Source organism: Coenobita brevimanus, chromosome 48, assembly GCF_032717465.1.
Source record: "Coenobita brevimanus isolate Jiangsu-jjx chromosome 48, ASM3271746v2, whole genome shotgun sequence".
Lineage (NCBI taxonomy): Eukaryota > Metazoa > Arthropoda > Malacostraca > Decapoda > Coenobitidae > Coenobita > Coenobita brevimanus.
Window position 1 is genome coordinate 24,613,292 of NC_137001.1, and position 14,723 is coordinate 24,628,014.

General features: G+C 41.8%; 1 protein-coding gene across 1 annotated transcript in view; it reads left to right on the forward strand.

Moving 5' to 3' along the window:
- Nucleotides 1-2,176: 2,176 nt before the first annotated feature.
- Hyccin (PI4KA lipid kinase complex subunit hyccin) overlaps nucleotides 2,177-14,723 on the forward strand; it is a 55,735-nt gene continuing 43,188 nt past the window's right edge. The window contains exons 1-5 of the mRNA XM_080272005.1: nucleotides 2,177-2,319; nucleotides 3,069-3,213; nucleotides 6,402-6,527; nucleotides 8,045-8,262; nucleotides 9,854-10,006. Of these exons, the coding sequence (XP_080128131.1) occupies nucleotides 2,177-2,319; nucleotides 3,069-3,213; nucleotides 6,402-6,527; nucleotides 8,045-8,262; nucleotides 9,854-10,006 (785 nt within the window). The remainder of the gene's footprint in view (nucleotides 2,320-3,068; nucleotides 3,214-6,401; nucleotides 6,528-8,044; nucleotides 8,263-9,853; nucleotides 10,007-14,723) is intronic.

The window sequence follows — 14,723 nt, forward strand, 5'->3', positions numbered from 1 at the left end:
CTAGGTAGTGTTTGTATGAGGTGGGTGTTGGCATTTCTAGAGAGTTTGTATAAGGTGGGTGTTGGTATTTCTGGATGTTTGTAAGAGCCCAGATTCAGAGAAAAATTTATCACCATTGTATTTTGTAATTATGGTAGGATTTGTGTTTAAAGAAAGATCCAGAGACATACAAAAACTCTGCACATACCATCCTCGTTCTGCATGTAAAACCAAATACTGGTACTGTAACTTAAGATAATTTTTCTCATGTGGATACTAAGATGAGTTTTTTCAAGAGAAATAAAAACCAAGGGAAGATTTTGTACTCTCCTTGTCCATTCTGGGAAAACAAATAAAAGTTATGACAGGAAATTATAAATATATTTGAGAATCCCACCTTAGGATATTTGTCAGGGGTGAAATTCTCAGACATACAGTAATTATGATCAATTGTTTGTCGTAATTAGTTTGTTTTTGCAGGAAAGACAAATGAAGGGGTGTACAGTCTTCTCATTCCTCCCATTCCTTGGCGAATGTCTTAGCTGTGAGAGAAATATTATTGTTTATTGTATCTAGTTATGAGAGGAATATTGTGTATTGTACCAATATCTTTTTTTCTGTAGGAAGAACAAGGATGGGAGAGTGCATAATCTTCCCCTGTCTCTATTTCTTCCTGCAAAAACATATCAGAATTATGAGAGAGAATCAGCATTAAATATATTTGGGTATACCAGCCTGGGTTGACGATGCGCATATGGTGCTGTTACACCAGATGCCATTAAGTGCAATATGACACCTGTTTAAACTCTTGCATTCAGGCCTTGTTATGAGTCAAGCATGGGGTCAGAAATACAGAATGCCCATTGTATGCTTTCCTGTTTTTTTACCTCATTTATGCTATGGAGTTCACAGTAAGCTAAGATATATGGTACACTGTATCAAAGCTCCATTTGTAGTTATAGCCTAAAGCTGACCCCATATTGACAGTTTTCATTTCATTCATTCATTGCCAGACGCCATGTATCCCAAACGGGGTGGCCAAGGGCTTAGAGTTAATTGTTTTACAGGGAGGGGCACTAATCCTCCACCAACCCCACTTGACACGTAGGGAGAACGAGCCAACAGCATCTGGTGTTCCCAGGCGGTCACCCATCCAAGTACTAACCAGACCCAACGTTGCTTGTACTGGTACTAATTGTATGGAAAAAATTGTGCTATTTTGAAATACATACTGGCTTGTAAGAATGTCTTATTGTTCTGTATCACAACTTTTTTCAAACAGCCAGGACTGTAATGATGTTGTCGATTAACCCCAGTCTTCCTGGCCAAGCAGATTCGTCAACCACAGGCAAGCACCCACCCCTGCAGGGCCATCTCATACAGTGAACTGATGTTCTCTTTTGGTTGCAGGGAAAATTGTGGAGGTGTGATTCCTGGTTGGATGCCACATTTGTATCTCTACTCATTTAACAGGGGCACCATAGTAGGCTCCACTTCACCCCATTTTGGGAGGTATATGTGGAGAAAACTAGCGAATCAGCTTTATTGAAGCAGTAGAACTTTAGTAGTGAGACTTAAAATTGGAGGAGTTATATGGTCTCTCCTAAGCTGAGTACAGTCTGTGATCAAATGAGGCTGTGCCATATTAGAAACACCACTTAAGTTTATTGAAATCGCTGGGAATAGATGTTTTTGTTGTTGTTGTCGCATCCTAGCTGGATGAGACTCAGTGGACTGCAGGAAACTGACCACTTTAGCTGAACATCCCCAGAGATCTTGTGTTGAGTTTTTTTTTTTTTGAAGGACTGTCTGTGTTATAATAGTGAGGTGCATGAGGAGAGCAAGTTTGTGTTGATATAGGAGAATACATTACAATGTAGGATTATTGGATTGTGAGTTGTATTTTGTGCTGTGAGAGTAAGGTGCATGTGGAGAACAAGTGTGTATTGATGAAGGGGAATGCATTACAGTGAGTGCAGATCTAGTATGCAGTGTTGTGAGAGTGAGGTGCATGAGGTATTGGTACCAGTATGTGTGTTGTGGTGTGAGGGGCTGCTTTACTGTGTGGACATAGTGGATTGTTGGTGAGTTGTAATTTGCATTGGTGCTGAAGTAGGGCAGGGGTGAGAATAATAAATTTTTTTTTTTTCCTTTCTTTTTTTCTTTTTCCCTAGGAGCTGCCACGCCTGCAACTAATATGGATGGGTTGGTGGGTGTGGTGGAGGACTGGCTTGGAGACTGTGAGGCTGCTGACGACTGCAAGCAACTGTACGAGTGTATCCAGGCTGACTCCGACCGCCTCACCCATGCCATCTACACACTATGTGATGAGCGATCCAGGTGAGAGAGAGAGAGAGAGAGAGAGAGAGAGAATGATGATGATGGTAGTAGTTAGGTGTATGAAGTGGGCCCAGGATTTGGGGTGGGGTGGGGTTGAATGATATGTGAATGAGCTATATGGCCCATTGCACCAGACATGCTGTTGATAGTTCCCACTCTCATATTTTCTCGTCCTGTGTTTCTGAATCACCTCGCCCTATCTGTGTGTGTAAAAAAGGCTCAGAATGATGATAGTAATGATAATGGTGAAGATAACATTTATTTTTCATTTATATTTAGAAACCTTTGACCATGATAATATGTGTAGGTGTTTACACATAATGGCAGCTTTCCATGTGCCACAGTCTTGATGTATATCGCTTGTCAAACCCCAACTCAGGAGGTCACCAAGCAAGACCTCACCCAGCATCTTCCTCAGTCTTCCTCTGGGCATTTTTTCCATCACATCACCAGTAACACTCAGCAACCACTCCACCTCCACCTTCCTCTCGACAAGTCCAAACCTTCTCAACCTACTACTGTAACTTGCATCACTTTTCTAATATCTCATGCCAAATTTTTATCACAGCATAGTATTCTCGGTTCTGTCATTCATTGAGACCATTTTCATCCATCCATTATCATTTCCCCATAATTTGTTCTTTCCCTTTGACTGTGCCTTAACTTTATCAGCTTCCATACCTTTCTCACACTTATTTACCAAATCCATACCCTGGTAATTATTTAATTCTATCCATTACCTCCACCAGATGCCCAGAACTGTTTGAAAGCACGGTCAAGCAACTGTTTACATTGGCCCGCAGCAAAGATGAACGACTGCGAGAGTTTGTGCTCCTCTTTGCCCCCAGTCTCCTCTATATATACCTCTCTTCCATCAGCCTTGGAGATAAGAAGGTAGGTTGTGTTGCACCAGTGGCAGTGTCCCGGTTCATATTGGTGTTCTCGTTCACTGAGATGGTTTGTCTGTGTGGAGAGAATGGACAGAGAGATTGATGAGGAGAGTGTGCGTGAGTGAGGGAATGGGGTGGAGGAAAAGAGGGAGACCGAGCATAAGGTGGAGGTGTGCAGTGGAGAGGTACAGTATAAGAATAAGGGTGGTGTGAGTTACAGGGAGGGCAGCCTGATGATGGCAGAGGATAGGATGAAATGGAAATAGCTTTTTTTTTTTACCACCCTCTCAGGTGTTGTGGCATGAGATAGTAGATGGGTAGTTAGATAGCATTTATGTTTGCATGGTGGTTTGATGTGAGAAAATTCCAGCAGATTATCATTATCATCATCATCATCCGGACCTTCTTGCCCACCCAAGGGCAGAGTGAGGAGTAGCAATGTCCAGACAGCACAAACTTGCCCAGTCCAAATAGGCCACACCTCCATTCACTCATCATTCAAGCCCCAGGAATCCTGGCTCCACCGGATATGCCAAAAACATTTACCTCATTCTGCAGCTTCACACAGTGTATCCGATTGAGTCAGTCCGGACGCTGCCATGCTCATAAGCGGTGCCAAAATCTCTGATCACGCACTTCTCCTCACAAAATTCATCCAGCCAGCTCAATCTCTTGTCAGTTCCCCAGCAGATTATATGGTAGGATTTCTTTGTTTAACCATGAAATGCTGTGATACTATTTGCATTGAGAGTATCAAGAGTTGTGCAACAGAGCAAGGATTTTTGAAAGCTGGAGTGATGTGTGGATGATTGTGTGGGTCATTTCATTAGGCATGCTGTTGGTAGTTCTCTCACTTTTGTTCTCACTCTTTCATTGTTTCAGAACGCTGCCTCTCCTCATATTTAAGTGGAGAAATGGGTCAGGTTGATGATGATGATGATGGTAATGAATATGATGATGATGATGATGATGGTGGTTTTTTCACTCTCCTTGTGTCTAGATCCTAACTCACCTCATCTTTAAGTGGGCAAGGTCCAGATGGTGATGATGATGATAATGATGATGTTGTTGATAATAATGATAATGATGATGATGATGATGATGATGATGATGATGATTGGTGTGAGAAAGCAGCAGTGAAAGGATTTATGATGATGGGATGAGGGGAAGGGAGAGGAAAAAAGGAAAGGAAGGAACAGCAGGAAGGAAGAAAGGGAGAACAGTAGTAAGTAAGGAAGGAAAGAGGGGGAGGAGGGAAGAACAGGGAGGAGGTGGAGGAGGGAAGAACAGGGAGGAGGAGGAGGAGGGAAGAACAGGGAGGAGGAGGAGGAGTGAAGAACAGGGAGGAGGAGGAGGAGGGAAGAACAGGGAGGAGGAGGAGGAGGGAAGAACAGGGAGGAGGAGGAGAGGAGGAGGGAAGAACAGGGAGAAGGAGGAGGAGGAGGAGGGAAGAACAGGGAGGAGGAGGACTGGGAGAGGGGAGTGGGAGGGTGGATGAGAGGTGTGTGTGAGAGAAAGTGCTTAAGTCATTCTCATTTTTTCATGGCCCGGATATGGCTTCTTAATGCTTACACGTCACTGCAATCCTATTTACCTTTTAGAAGTTTACGGCATAAGAGAGGAAACCCGCCGCCAACAGTACACTTTATCCCCACTTAACCTCTTCAGTCTGTGGATGTACCTTTTATTTTATTCCTGATATATCCAGGTGATTTTATTAAGTCATTCATTCATTCATCATCCAATCCTATGTTGCCCCACGAGAAGCATAGGAACCCGGGGCAAACATTAATTTTACTGCAGGAGAAATTAGATGTAGCCTTCATTAACCCTTTCAGTACAACAATTATCTCCTAAGCTAACTAATGAGGAGAGTGTATGTGAGTGAGGTGGAGGGGGGGAGAGGGAGGGGGAGGCCAAGGATGAGATGGAGCGATGGAGGGGAGAGGTATATGGGAGAGGGGGATGTGAGCTGGGAGCAGGGCAGTGAAATGGCATTGGACAGGACAACATGGAGGCGCTTTGTTTGTGGCCACCCCTTACGGGATTGATTTGTCTGACAATGAATAGTTAAACAGAATAGTAGAAAGGTTAGTAGAAAAAAAATTATGTCCATGGAATGTGAAGGTTATAAATGTAGGATGTGTGCAGGCAGAATACTAAGTCAAAAAGGAAACAAGAAATATTTTGAGACATGGTTTTGGTTCACAACAAAGAGGATTGCAACACAAAAAGCACTTGTATCTGACCTCAGCAACTTTATAATGATATTGAGCAAGTGAAAAATAGCATTAATTTATCAGCAGTAAAAAAATGATGAATGGTCACTCTCATCTTAAATGTCAGGACCAACTTGCTGATCCCCGGGCTCCTACGCTCCTCATGGGGCAACACAGGCTTAGATGATGATGATGATGATGATGTGAATTAACTACAGTATAACTCTAAGATTAAAGTAATTTTTTAAGTGGATTAAGGTAACGGGGTGCAACTGATGGACATGACTGGGAAAACTGCCAACTCACAAATGACTCAACTGTTTATATTCTGCCCCAGGGATTAAGTCAGCTCATGAATGGGCAACATGATTCACATTTTATTAGTGACATGGTTTTTGAAGTGATTGCTACAGAGTTTGCTCTAGGAAGTTGGAGAAATAAGAAATTAAAAAAAAATACTGTACTGTTTTTAGATTTTGAAAGTACAGACCTCAATATACATATGATAAAAATGATTAGTAGTTGATAATTGATTCTGTAGACTGTAACTACATACTTGTTTTAATACAATAGTTTTATGGCAGCTTGGATCCCCTTTAGGTGTGGATGGGGGCAGAAAATGTGAGTGATATACTGTTTATAGCATGGTAAGGAAGGGAGGGGGGAAGGGATGAAGTGTGGTTAAAGAGAGGGGGAGTGTTTAGGCAGTTCTCTGTTAACTATGCCAAGTATAGTATGCTAAATCAAACACCAGTGTGGGTTTGATGGACTGTGTTTGATTTATACAGTATTGTGTATTTTTTCTTTTCCTTTGTACCTCACCATACCCCATCTGTAGGTAAGAAAAAGAGGAGTTATGATGATAATTATATGTTTACAGGGTGTGTGTCTTTTTTCTTATCCTCTGTACCTTACCTTACCCTATCTTTAGGTGGGAAAAAGAGGGGTCATGATGATATTGATATGTTTACAGGGTGTGGGTAGTGTTGAGATTGCACTATTGGCCCTGTACAACATGGAGGTGCTGGATGAACAAGGACAGCCCAGGATAGCACCATTCCGTCTACCCACACTTGCCAGGCAGTCCATTTTTCATGAGGTGAGTGCCATAGGGCTGCTGGATAGAGACACCATCACAAATTGACACCAGTTTAAACTTGGTGGATGAATTAGGGAAGTTGGCCTTTATTTTTTATTTATTTATTTATTTTTTCAAGGTCAGGGTTACATGGCAAAGTCAGTTTAAATTTTTATCCACCGTAGACTAACGTATGTGGAAGGGTTCAGAACGGTGCTAAAGAGATTCAGTTAAACTATCAGTAAATGTTCAAGGTCACAGGGAAGGTCAAAGGTCACGATCGCTGGGCAAACTTTACTAAAAAAAATGTTTGTCTTATTTGAACTAAAGTTGGTGAAAGGGGTAATGGTTAAACAAGAAACAAGCAGCTTGAGTTTGAGAGTAATTTGTTGAAGGTGAAGGACAGGATGCATCAAATACTTGGCCCTTAGACTTGTTGGTGAGAGTGGATCTTGCCGTACCGGGTATTTGTGTGCACTTTCTTGTCCAGCTTGTGATATGCTTTTGAAACTGAAGGGGTTAAATATAGCCTCAGTAATGTTTATTGCGGTGGTAATACATTCCTGACTCATAACAAGGACCAGCTGTATTTGGACACACACACACACACACACACACACACACACACACACACACACACACACACACACACACACACACACACACACACACACACACCGCTCGCTGGTGCAGTGGTAACGTTCTCGCTTGCCAACTGATGGACGAGAGTTCGCACCTCGCTCAGGTTGCGAAAAGTTTCACTGACAAAGTGGGTGGTTACTGTCCCCCTCGAGCAAGGGGACGGGTGTGTGCGTGTGTGAAGGTCACAGCCTTGCCCTTAGATCGGACTATATGAGCTCTCAGCTCCCTTCCGGGAGGGTAAAAAGCTGACGATCACGACCATCAAGTGATCCTGACCGACCCGGTGAATAAAATTACACACACACACACACACACACACACACACACACACACACACACACACACACACACACAGTGATTGGTGGTAGTTGGTGGCAACCATCATTCACCCACTTGATGTAGCCCTACCTACTTCATGCTTCACCTTTATTATTCATTTTCAGTGTCTGGCATCCTTTCTTCCTATTTCTCCCATCTTGTCACATTGAGTGGCTAGCCTAATGGTTTCCTGTAAACCAGGAAACCATTTATAACACTGGATGGTAACCTTATAACCAACCCATATGTGTTCCCTACGTATCAACAAGTGGGTTGGCGGAGGGTTAGTGCCTCTCTCTGTAAAATAACCAACTCAGAGACAGACAACCACCCATTAGAGGGCATCAGGCTATAGATAAATAGACAGATAGATTTCTAGATCCTGTGTCCCTCTATCTTATGTGTCCCTCCATCTCATATGGGTATTAGGGTTGGGAGATGATGGTGATCAAGATGGTGATGGTGATAATGAAGGTGATGGCTGACAGACATCCTTGTTTTTAAGTTTTGTTGGTGGGTAAAGGGGTTAAGATGATAATGATGATGATTTTGCAGTGACATTTTTCTTGTGTTTTCAGCCTGCCAGTCTGGCACCAGCATCATTCACAGTGGACTCCCTGCAGCGACTTGAGGCAGGTGATGCTGACACGGTGCGGTGGGGGCCACCAATACAGATGACAGCTGTAACCGCTGCCACTCGGCCCCACCTCGCCACAGCCATCATGCTCGCCTTCAATGCCCGGCTCTCTACGCTTCCCAAAATAGCTCTCATGCACCTTTGTAAAGCTGTGTCCAAGTAGGTTACACTGATTTCTGCACTAATTTATAGGGTGGTCCATGATTGTGTTCCATTTTTTTTTGCTGTAGTAGCTTACAAGATAGCATTGCTTGCTACAAGGCTGTCAGTCAGTAAGCATCGGTTTGTAATCCTGGTGCAGGCAGCTGGCACCATTCACCTCAAGGGTCCATCCACTTTGTGGGTTGGCTTGTAGATTGAGTGCCTAAGGTACCACCTAAGGGAGGTAGCTAACTGTGGTAACCTCAGTGGTGCGGTGGCCTTGTATCGCATGGTAGTGGGTGAATAACTCACCATTGGCTCAAGGGCCTAAGTTAGAGTGATGAGTACTTTGCTAAGCACAACATGGCATCTGCCACCTTTACCTTTTCTGTCTTAGCCAGTAGATTCTTATGTGTTGTGGGGACAGTTTCAGCTGGTAAATTCTCCTGTGTTGTAGAGACAGTTCTATCAAGTAAATGCTCATACGTTATGGAGACAGTTTTAGCTAGCGTATTCTGATATATTGTGGGGACAGTCTTAACTAGCAAATTTTTCATATGGCGTTGGGACAGTTTTAGATAGAGAATTCTTGTATATTATGGGGACAGTTTTAGCTAGTAAATTCTTCTATGTTGCGGGGACAGTCTTAACTAGTGTATTACTATAGTCGCGGCGCGCGACTCTGAGGTTGTTATTATCGTGCCCTGGCAACTACCGTTCAAAAGTGCGTCTGATTTCGTGTATATTATGAGACGCATGTGATTCGTGTATAATATGTTCGTGTATAATGATATTCGTGTATAATATATTCGTGCATAATAATATGATTCGTGTATAGCATGAAACAAAATCAGACGCACGTTTGAATTGTAAGTTGCCAGGGTACGATAATGACAACCTCAGACTTGTGCGCTGCGACTATAGTGTATTATATGTTGTGAGGACATTCTTAGCCAGTAAATCCTCATATGTTGTGGAATGACCCAGTCAGCGTCACCAGTGTGTACCCTGCATTATTATTTTCTCAGTGCCCTTTTCTTGGTTTCAAGTGTTTGCTTTTCTGTGTCTATTGTTAGGATGGTTGATTAGTAATTCATGATGTGGCAAATGTGTGTGTGCTCCTCACACCAGTGGACAGAGCTGTCTCTGCAGCACACAGTTATTTCAAGCCTGCAGCCAGCTTCGTTCGTAAGGTTACAGTTGCAGTGGTTGGTAAAGGTGTTGGTATCTCCACTTTACCATAGTATGGTATTCATAATGGCTTTATCAAAACAAGGAGTTGTTGAATGTGCTGGTAAGGTGATGGAGTGGTAATATTGATGAATCTGGGCAGTGGGGTACAATGTAAGGACCAGCCTGTAATTGTACAATATATAATTTTTAATATACCATAATGACACTTTTTTTCTTGTTGTGTCCTGATGATTTTCTTATGCTTATGATATACTTTTAATTAATCTTGGCCCACCAGGAATGGATGCCAGAGGTTTAGCTGTTCAGAGCAGTCACCATTTGTCTTACAGCAACATTGATGATGATACTGGTGTAGTTCAAGACTAATTAACTTTATTGTACTGTAGATGTTATATGATTACTGTTACCACCACAGGACGGTGTGCCAGGGGTTTAACCGTCCAGGCCACCACCACCGGTCGTCCTACGGCAACGATGCTTCCTTTGGCATCTACCCTCGACCCACCCCACGCATCCCCGTCACACCTGAGCTACTAAAGGAGTTCCTTAATGCAGTGTATTTTGCCATGTGAGTAATTTTTATGCTCGTCAGTGGTTGCATTGTGTGTGTGAGGGTGTGTGTGCTTCCATGATTTGTTTCCTTTAATTTTGATTGTAATGTGTGGGCACTAAAGGAGTTCCTCAGTGCAGTATATATTGATGTAAGTCCTTTATTTTTCGTCTGTGGTTGCTCTGTGTTTGCATATTCGTATGTGCTTCCATGAATTACTGGTTTGTTATCTTAGTCCTTTATTGTTCATCTGTAAGCTGTGCATTTGTGTGTGTGTGTGTGTGTGTGTGTGTGTGTGTGTGTGAGTATTCTTATATATATGCTTCTGAGGATTGTATTTTGCCATGGAAGTCCTTTGCTGTTCTTCTGTGGTTGCTTTGTGTGATTCTGTGTTTGCACTTCCAAGAATTGTTTTGTTGTGCGAATTCTCTCGTGTTTGTCTAGTGGTCTGGTGTGTAGATATTTGTGTGTGCTTTTCCATGAGGTATTTGCTTTCCTCTAAGGCTGCCTTGTATGTGTATCTGTGTATGCATTTCCAAGAAGTGTATTTTGCAGTAGGTCATTTCATGTTCAAATATTGCCACCTTCCATGCATATTTCCATGTATCTCTTTGTATTTTGTCTTTTAAATTCTTTGTATTTGCATTTTGCCATTAAGTCCTTTGCTGTTCATGTATGGTCACTTGGTATTCACCCGTTTCTATTTTACAGTATTTGAGCTGTACTTCTGCCTCCAGTATTACAGCTATTCAACAGTTAACTAAAGTAGGGATAGTCTTAGCTCTTGCCATGCCTTCATCCATTTGAGTCCATTGGCTTGCTTCCCAGGATTGTATTTTTACTACATGTGTGTTTTGTGCCGTGTAAGTATATTAATCTGTTGGCATTATGTGTGTGTGTGTGTGTGTGTGTGTGCATTGAAGATCCATGCAAGTATTATGCTGTGTGAATCCTCTGTTGTTCAGAACTATTGTTTCTTTGTGTGTTATTCCAAGGGTTGCATTTTGTTATTTGAGTCCTTTACTGTTCATTTGTGACACGGATGTGAAGCCTGCACATGGTAGCACTGTGCATCCTGGGTGGACTAACTGCAGCATCCACCTGGTAGCCAAACCTTCCTTATGTCCTTGCACCTCACCATGGGAAGGACCCTGGCCCATCCCTGCTGAGGCATTCTGTACCACAAGGGAGCATTGGATCCCTACATGGTGTATTTATTGTACTGTATGATGGTTCCACAGAAGTAGTTGCTGATGGGCGATTGATTGGTCAGCTTGGCCAGAGAGGCTGGGGTTAAGCTGAAACAATTATTCATCTTTTGTTGCTTTGTGTGTCTTTCTCTTCATGTGTGCCTCTGTGAGTCTTTGGTTGCATGTCCACGATCTCTGTGTTTCTCTTCATGTGTGCCCCTGTGAGTCTTTTTGCACATCCATGATCTTTGTGTGCATGTCTGTGTGTTTCCAAGGATTGCATTTTGAGTCAGTCCTCATTATAAGTCTCCACCCGATTTATTCATGGTATTGTTTTAAAGTATAGTGTAAATTGCTAAAAAAAATTGCATGTTAACCCCTTCAGGCAGATATAATTTATATTTTACTCTTGAGTGCAAGGAGTATAGTGAGTGATAGTTGTGAGGTAGGAATAAGTCCTTGTTTAGTAGTCAGATCAGCTCTCATATCTGACTACACTTGGCCATCATCTAAGTTGGAAGGGATTTGGGATCTTTGCTATGGTAAACACATTGTAATAAAAGTATGAAATATTTTAGATAATACATAAAAAAGTAGCTCTGATAGATCATAATTTTGTTTTTGCACAAGGAACAGAATATACCATAAGTTTTGAGATCTCTGTTAAGTTAAAGCAAACTCGCTCTATCAGGTGATAATAATCTGCTTAGGGAAGGATTGACTCTATCAGATACGTTTGTGTGAAGCTACAGAATGTGGTGAATGTTTTTGGTGTATTAGTTAGAGCCAGGATTCCAGGGGCTTAAATGGTGAGTGAATGGAAGCGTGGCCCATTGGTTTGGGCAAATTTGGGATGTCTGGACATTGCTACTCTTCACCCTGCCCTAAGGTGGGAAAGGAGGTCCAGATGATGATGATGATGATGATGATGATGATGATGGAAGGTTCTTTATACTGTCTGATGAAAGGTTCTTCATAAGCTTCTACATAAGCTACTGTAGAAGGTAGGAACACTGTCCAGTAATGCCATCATCATGAAATCTTATTAAGAAAACAATAAAGGTGATATCGTCAGGCTGAATTAATGAAAGCTACATTGATACCTGTATATCTAGTTTGCCAGCTTCCCCCGGTACAGTGTCTGTTGTATGGAAAAAATTGCAGTGTTTTGGAACAACCCAGACTTATAATGATGACTGACTGTATGTACGTTTCAGCTAGTGCCTCTCGTCATGTGTTTTTTGTGGATTGTTTTTTGAGCTTGTTTAAGTGCATATCTTTTGGGGCTGATGTGCTGTTTGATCAGTTTTGCACTTGTGATTGGGTATGCCGTTATCCCATTGTGCTGAGTGGTCTTTATTTCTTTTGTTCTTATCATTGCCAAACAATTTAATTCTGTATAGGGGAGAGTTTTCAAGCAGAAGGGGTTTGATAGAGCCTTCGCAAGCCTCCTCATTCCAAAAGGCCTCCCTAGAGCTGCATAAAATTGTCTTGAGATTGCAAGAAAAAAAATGGATTCATACTTTATCCATGCATGTCTCAGTTCTGTTAGTGTTTATCAGGATTACATGAATGTCTTATTATTGCATGTACTGTAGTCTGGGATAGACTTGTGTATGGGATTGTCTTTTATATGGGTTAGTGTTTATTTGTTTACAGGGCACAGTATACATCTGGTACATACGGGCAGACTCAGTGATTCTGGAGATTTCCCAACACCTCTTCCTTAGCAGCATATTCTGCACATTACACCACAGTATTTGTATGCATGTTGTTAATGAAAAGCATATTGATATTAAAATAGTAGTATAAATTGCATATGAGAAGATGATAGTGTAATTTGAAAAAAAAAAAAAAAGGTATGGAGAGTTGCAGCAAAGCCTTTTTTGCCACAATATGGCCCATCGAATACGTTTGTGAAGCTGATGTACATGGTGAATGTTGTTGGCATATCAGATAGAGCCAGGATATCCGGGGGCTTGAATGGTGAGTGAATGGAAACGTGGCCCATTGGATTGGGCAGATTTGGGCTGTCTGGATGTTTGCTACTCCTCACCCTGCCCTAGGGTGGGAAAGGAGGTCCAGTTGATGATGAAGTGTTTTGGGATGCCATTCCTCACTTGGCACTTTTTTTTCTGAATTACAGTAATGAGATGATGTGATAGGAAGCATTATGAGGAACACACTGAGGTGGTTTGGCCATGTGGAGAGGATGGAGGGTGAAAGACTGACGAAGAGAGTGTATGTGAGTGAGGTGGAGGGGGGAAGAGGGAGGGGGAGGCTGAGGATGAGATGGATGGATCGGGTGGAGAGGTATATGAGAGAGGGGGGTGTGAGTTGGGAGCAGGGGAGTGAAATGGCGGGGGACAGGGCGACTTGGAGGCGATTTGTTTGTGGCCACCCCAAACGGGATTGAGGCGTCTGGCAATAGATAGATAGATGATACCTGATTTTCTTTGCTGATATCAGTTAATTTTGCATCAGCACATAGATGATTTCATCAGATATTTTAGGGGATAACTTGATGCTGTGAGAAGAATGAGAAAGAAGTCAGTGTTAATATTTCTCCAAACCAATATGAAGAGCCATTAGTTAGATGAAATACTAGTTTAGAATAACATCATTACTAATACATACAAAGTTGTTGTGCTACAGTACATGGAAAGTAAGTTCAGTTATTAAATGTGAATGCTATTGTTCTTATTTTGATTAATGAGACATAAGTACATATTTAAAGTATGATGAGTTGTCTGCATTGTTGTTGTTATCTAGTTGTACTGTACTTTAGCTACTTTTATTTTCATTTGTTTTGTAGCATGTTGCATGCCTTTGAATTTCAGTTTCACTTTGTATTGGTATTCACACCTTTACTTGGGTAATAAGACTGAGACTTGCACAGTAGGTTACATACATTGAAGCGTTGGCTTTAGAAGATAGATTTTTCTAATACCTCTACCTTTGATATTTATTCTGTACATTACACCTCAGTATCCTCTTTAATACAAACATTCCTCAACTCCCTCCCAGTCCCAAGAAAAGAGGATGGTAGGGTGCTGGAGAAGAGCAGCTTACAACCCTTTGGCTGCCACACTTGAGTCAACAGTCATCCCCCAAATTTGCTACTGTGACGTGAAAAATTCTGGTTCATGATATTTTAATATTATATTTCATACCAAAGTTATGAGAAGTCTGCTTTTGACATATTTTCATGTAGCTGTATGGAAGACACTGGAAAATAGGATTTTTGCAATGATTTTAGACAAGAGCTTTGAAAAACAATGATGTCTGAATAGTTTGTTTTGTATTCAAATATATCTTAAATGTAAGAAAATGTAATACAGTACTGTATAAAGTCATGCTTGTTATAGAAGTTATATAAGTGTAAGAATTATATAAGTAAAAACTCCATCCATCCATCCATCATCCAGTCCTATTGCCTCATGAGGAGCGTAGGAGCCCAGGGCTAGGCAGTTGGTCCTGACATTTAAGATGAGAGTGACCAGCCTCACTCATCTCTGAGTGGCATTACATGAGCAATCAACCCC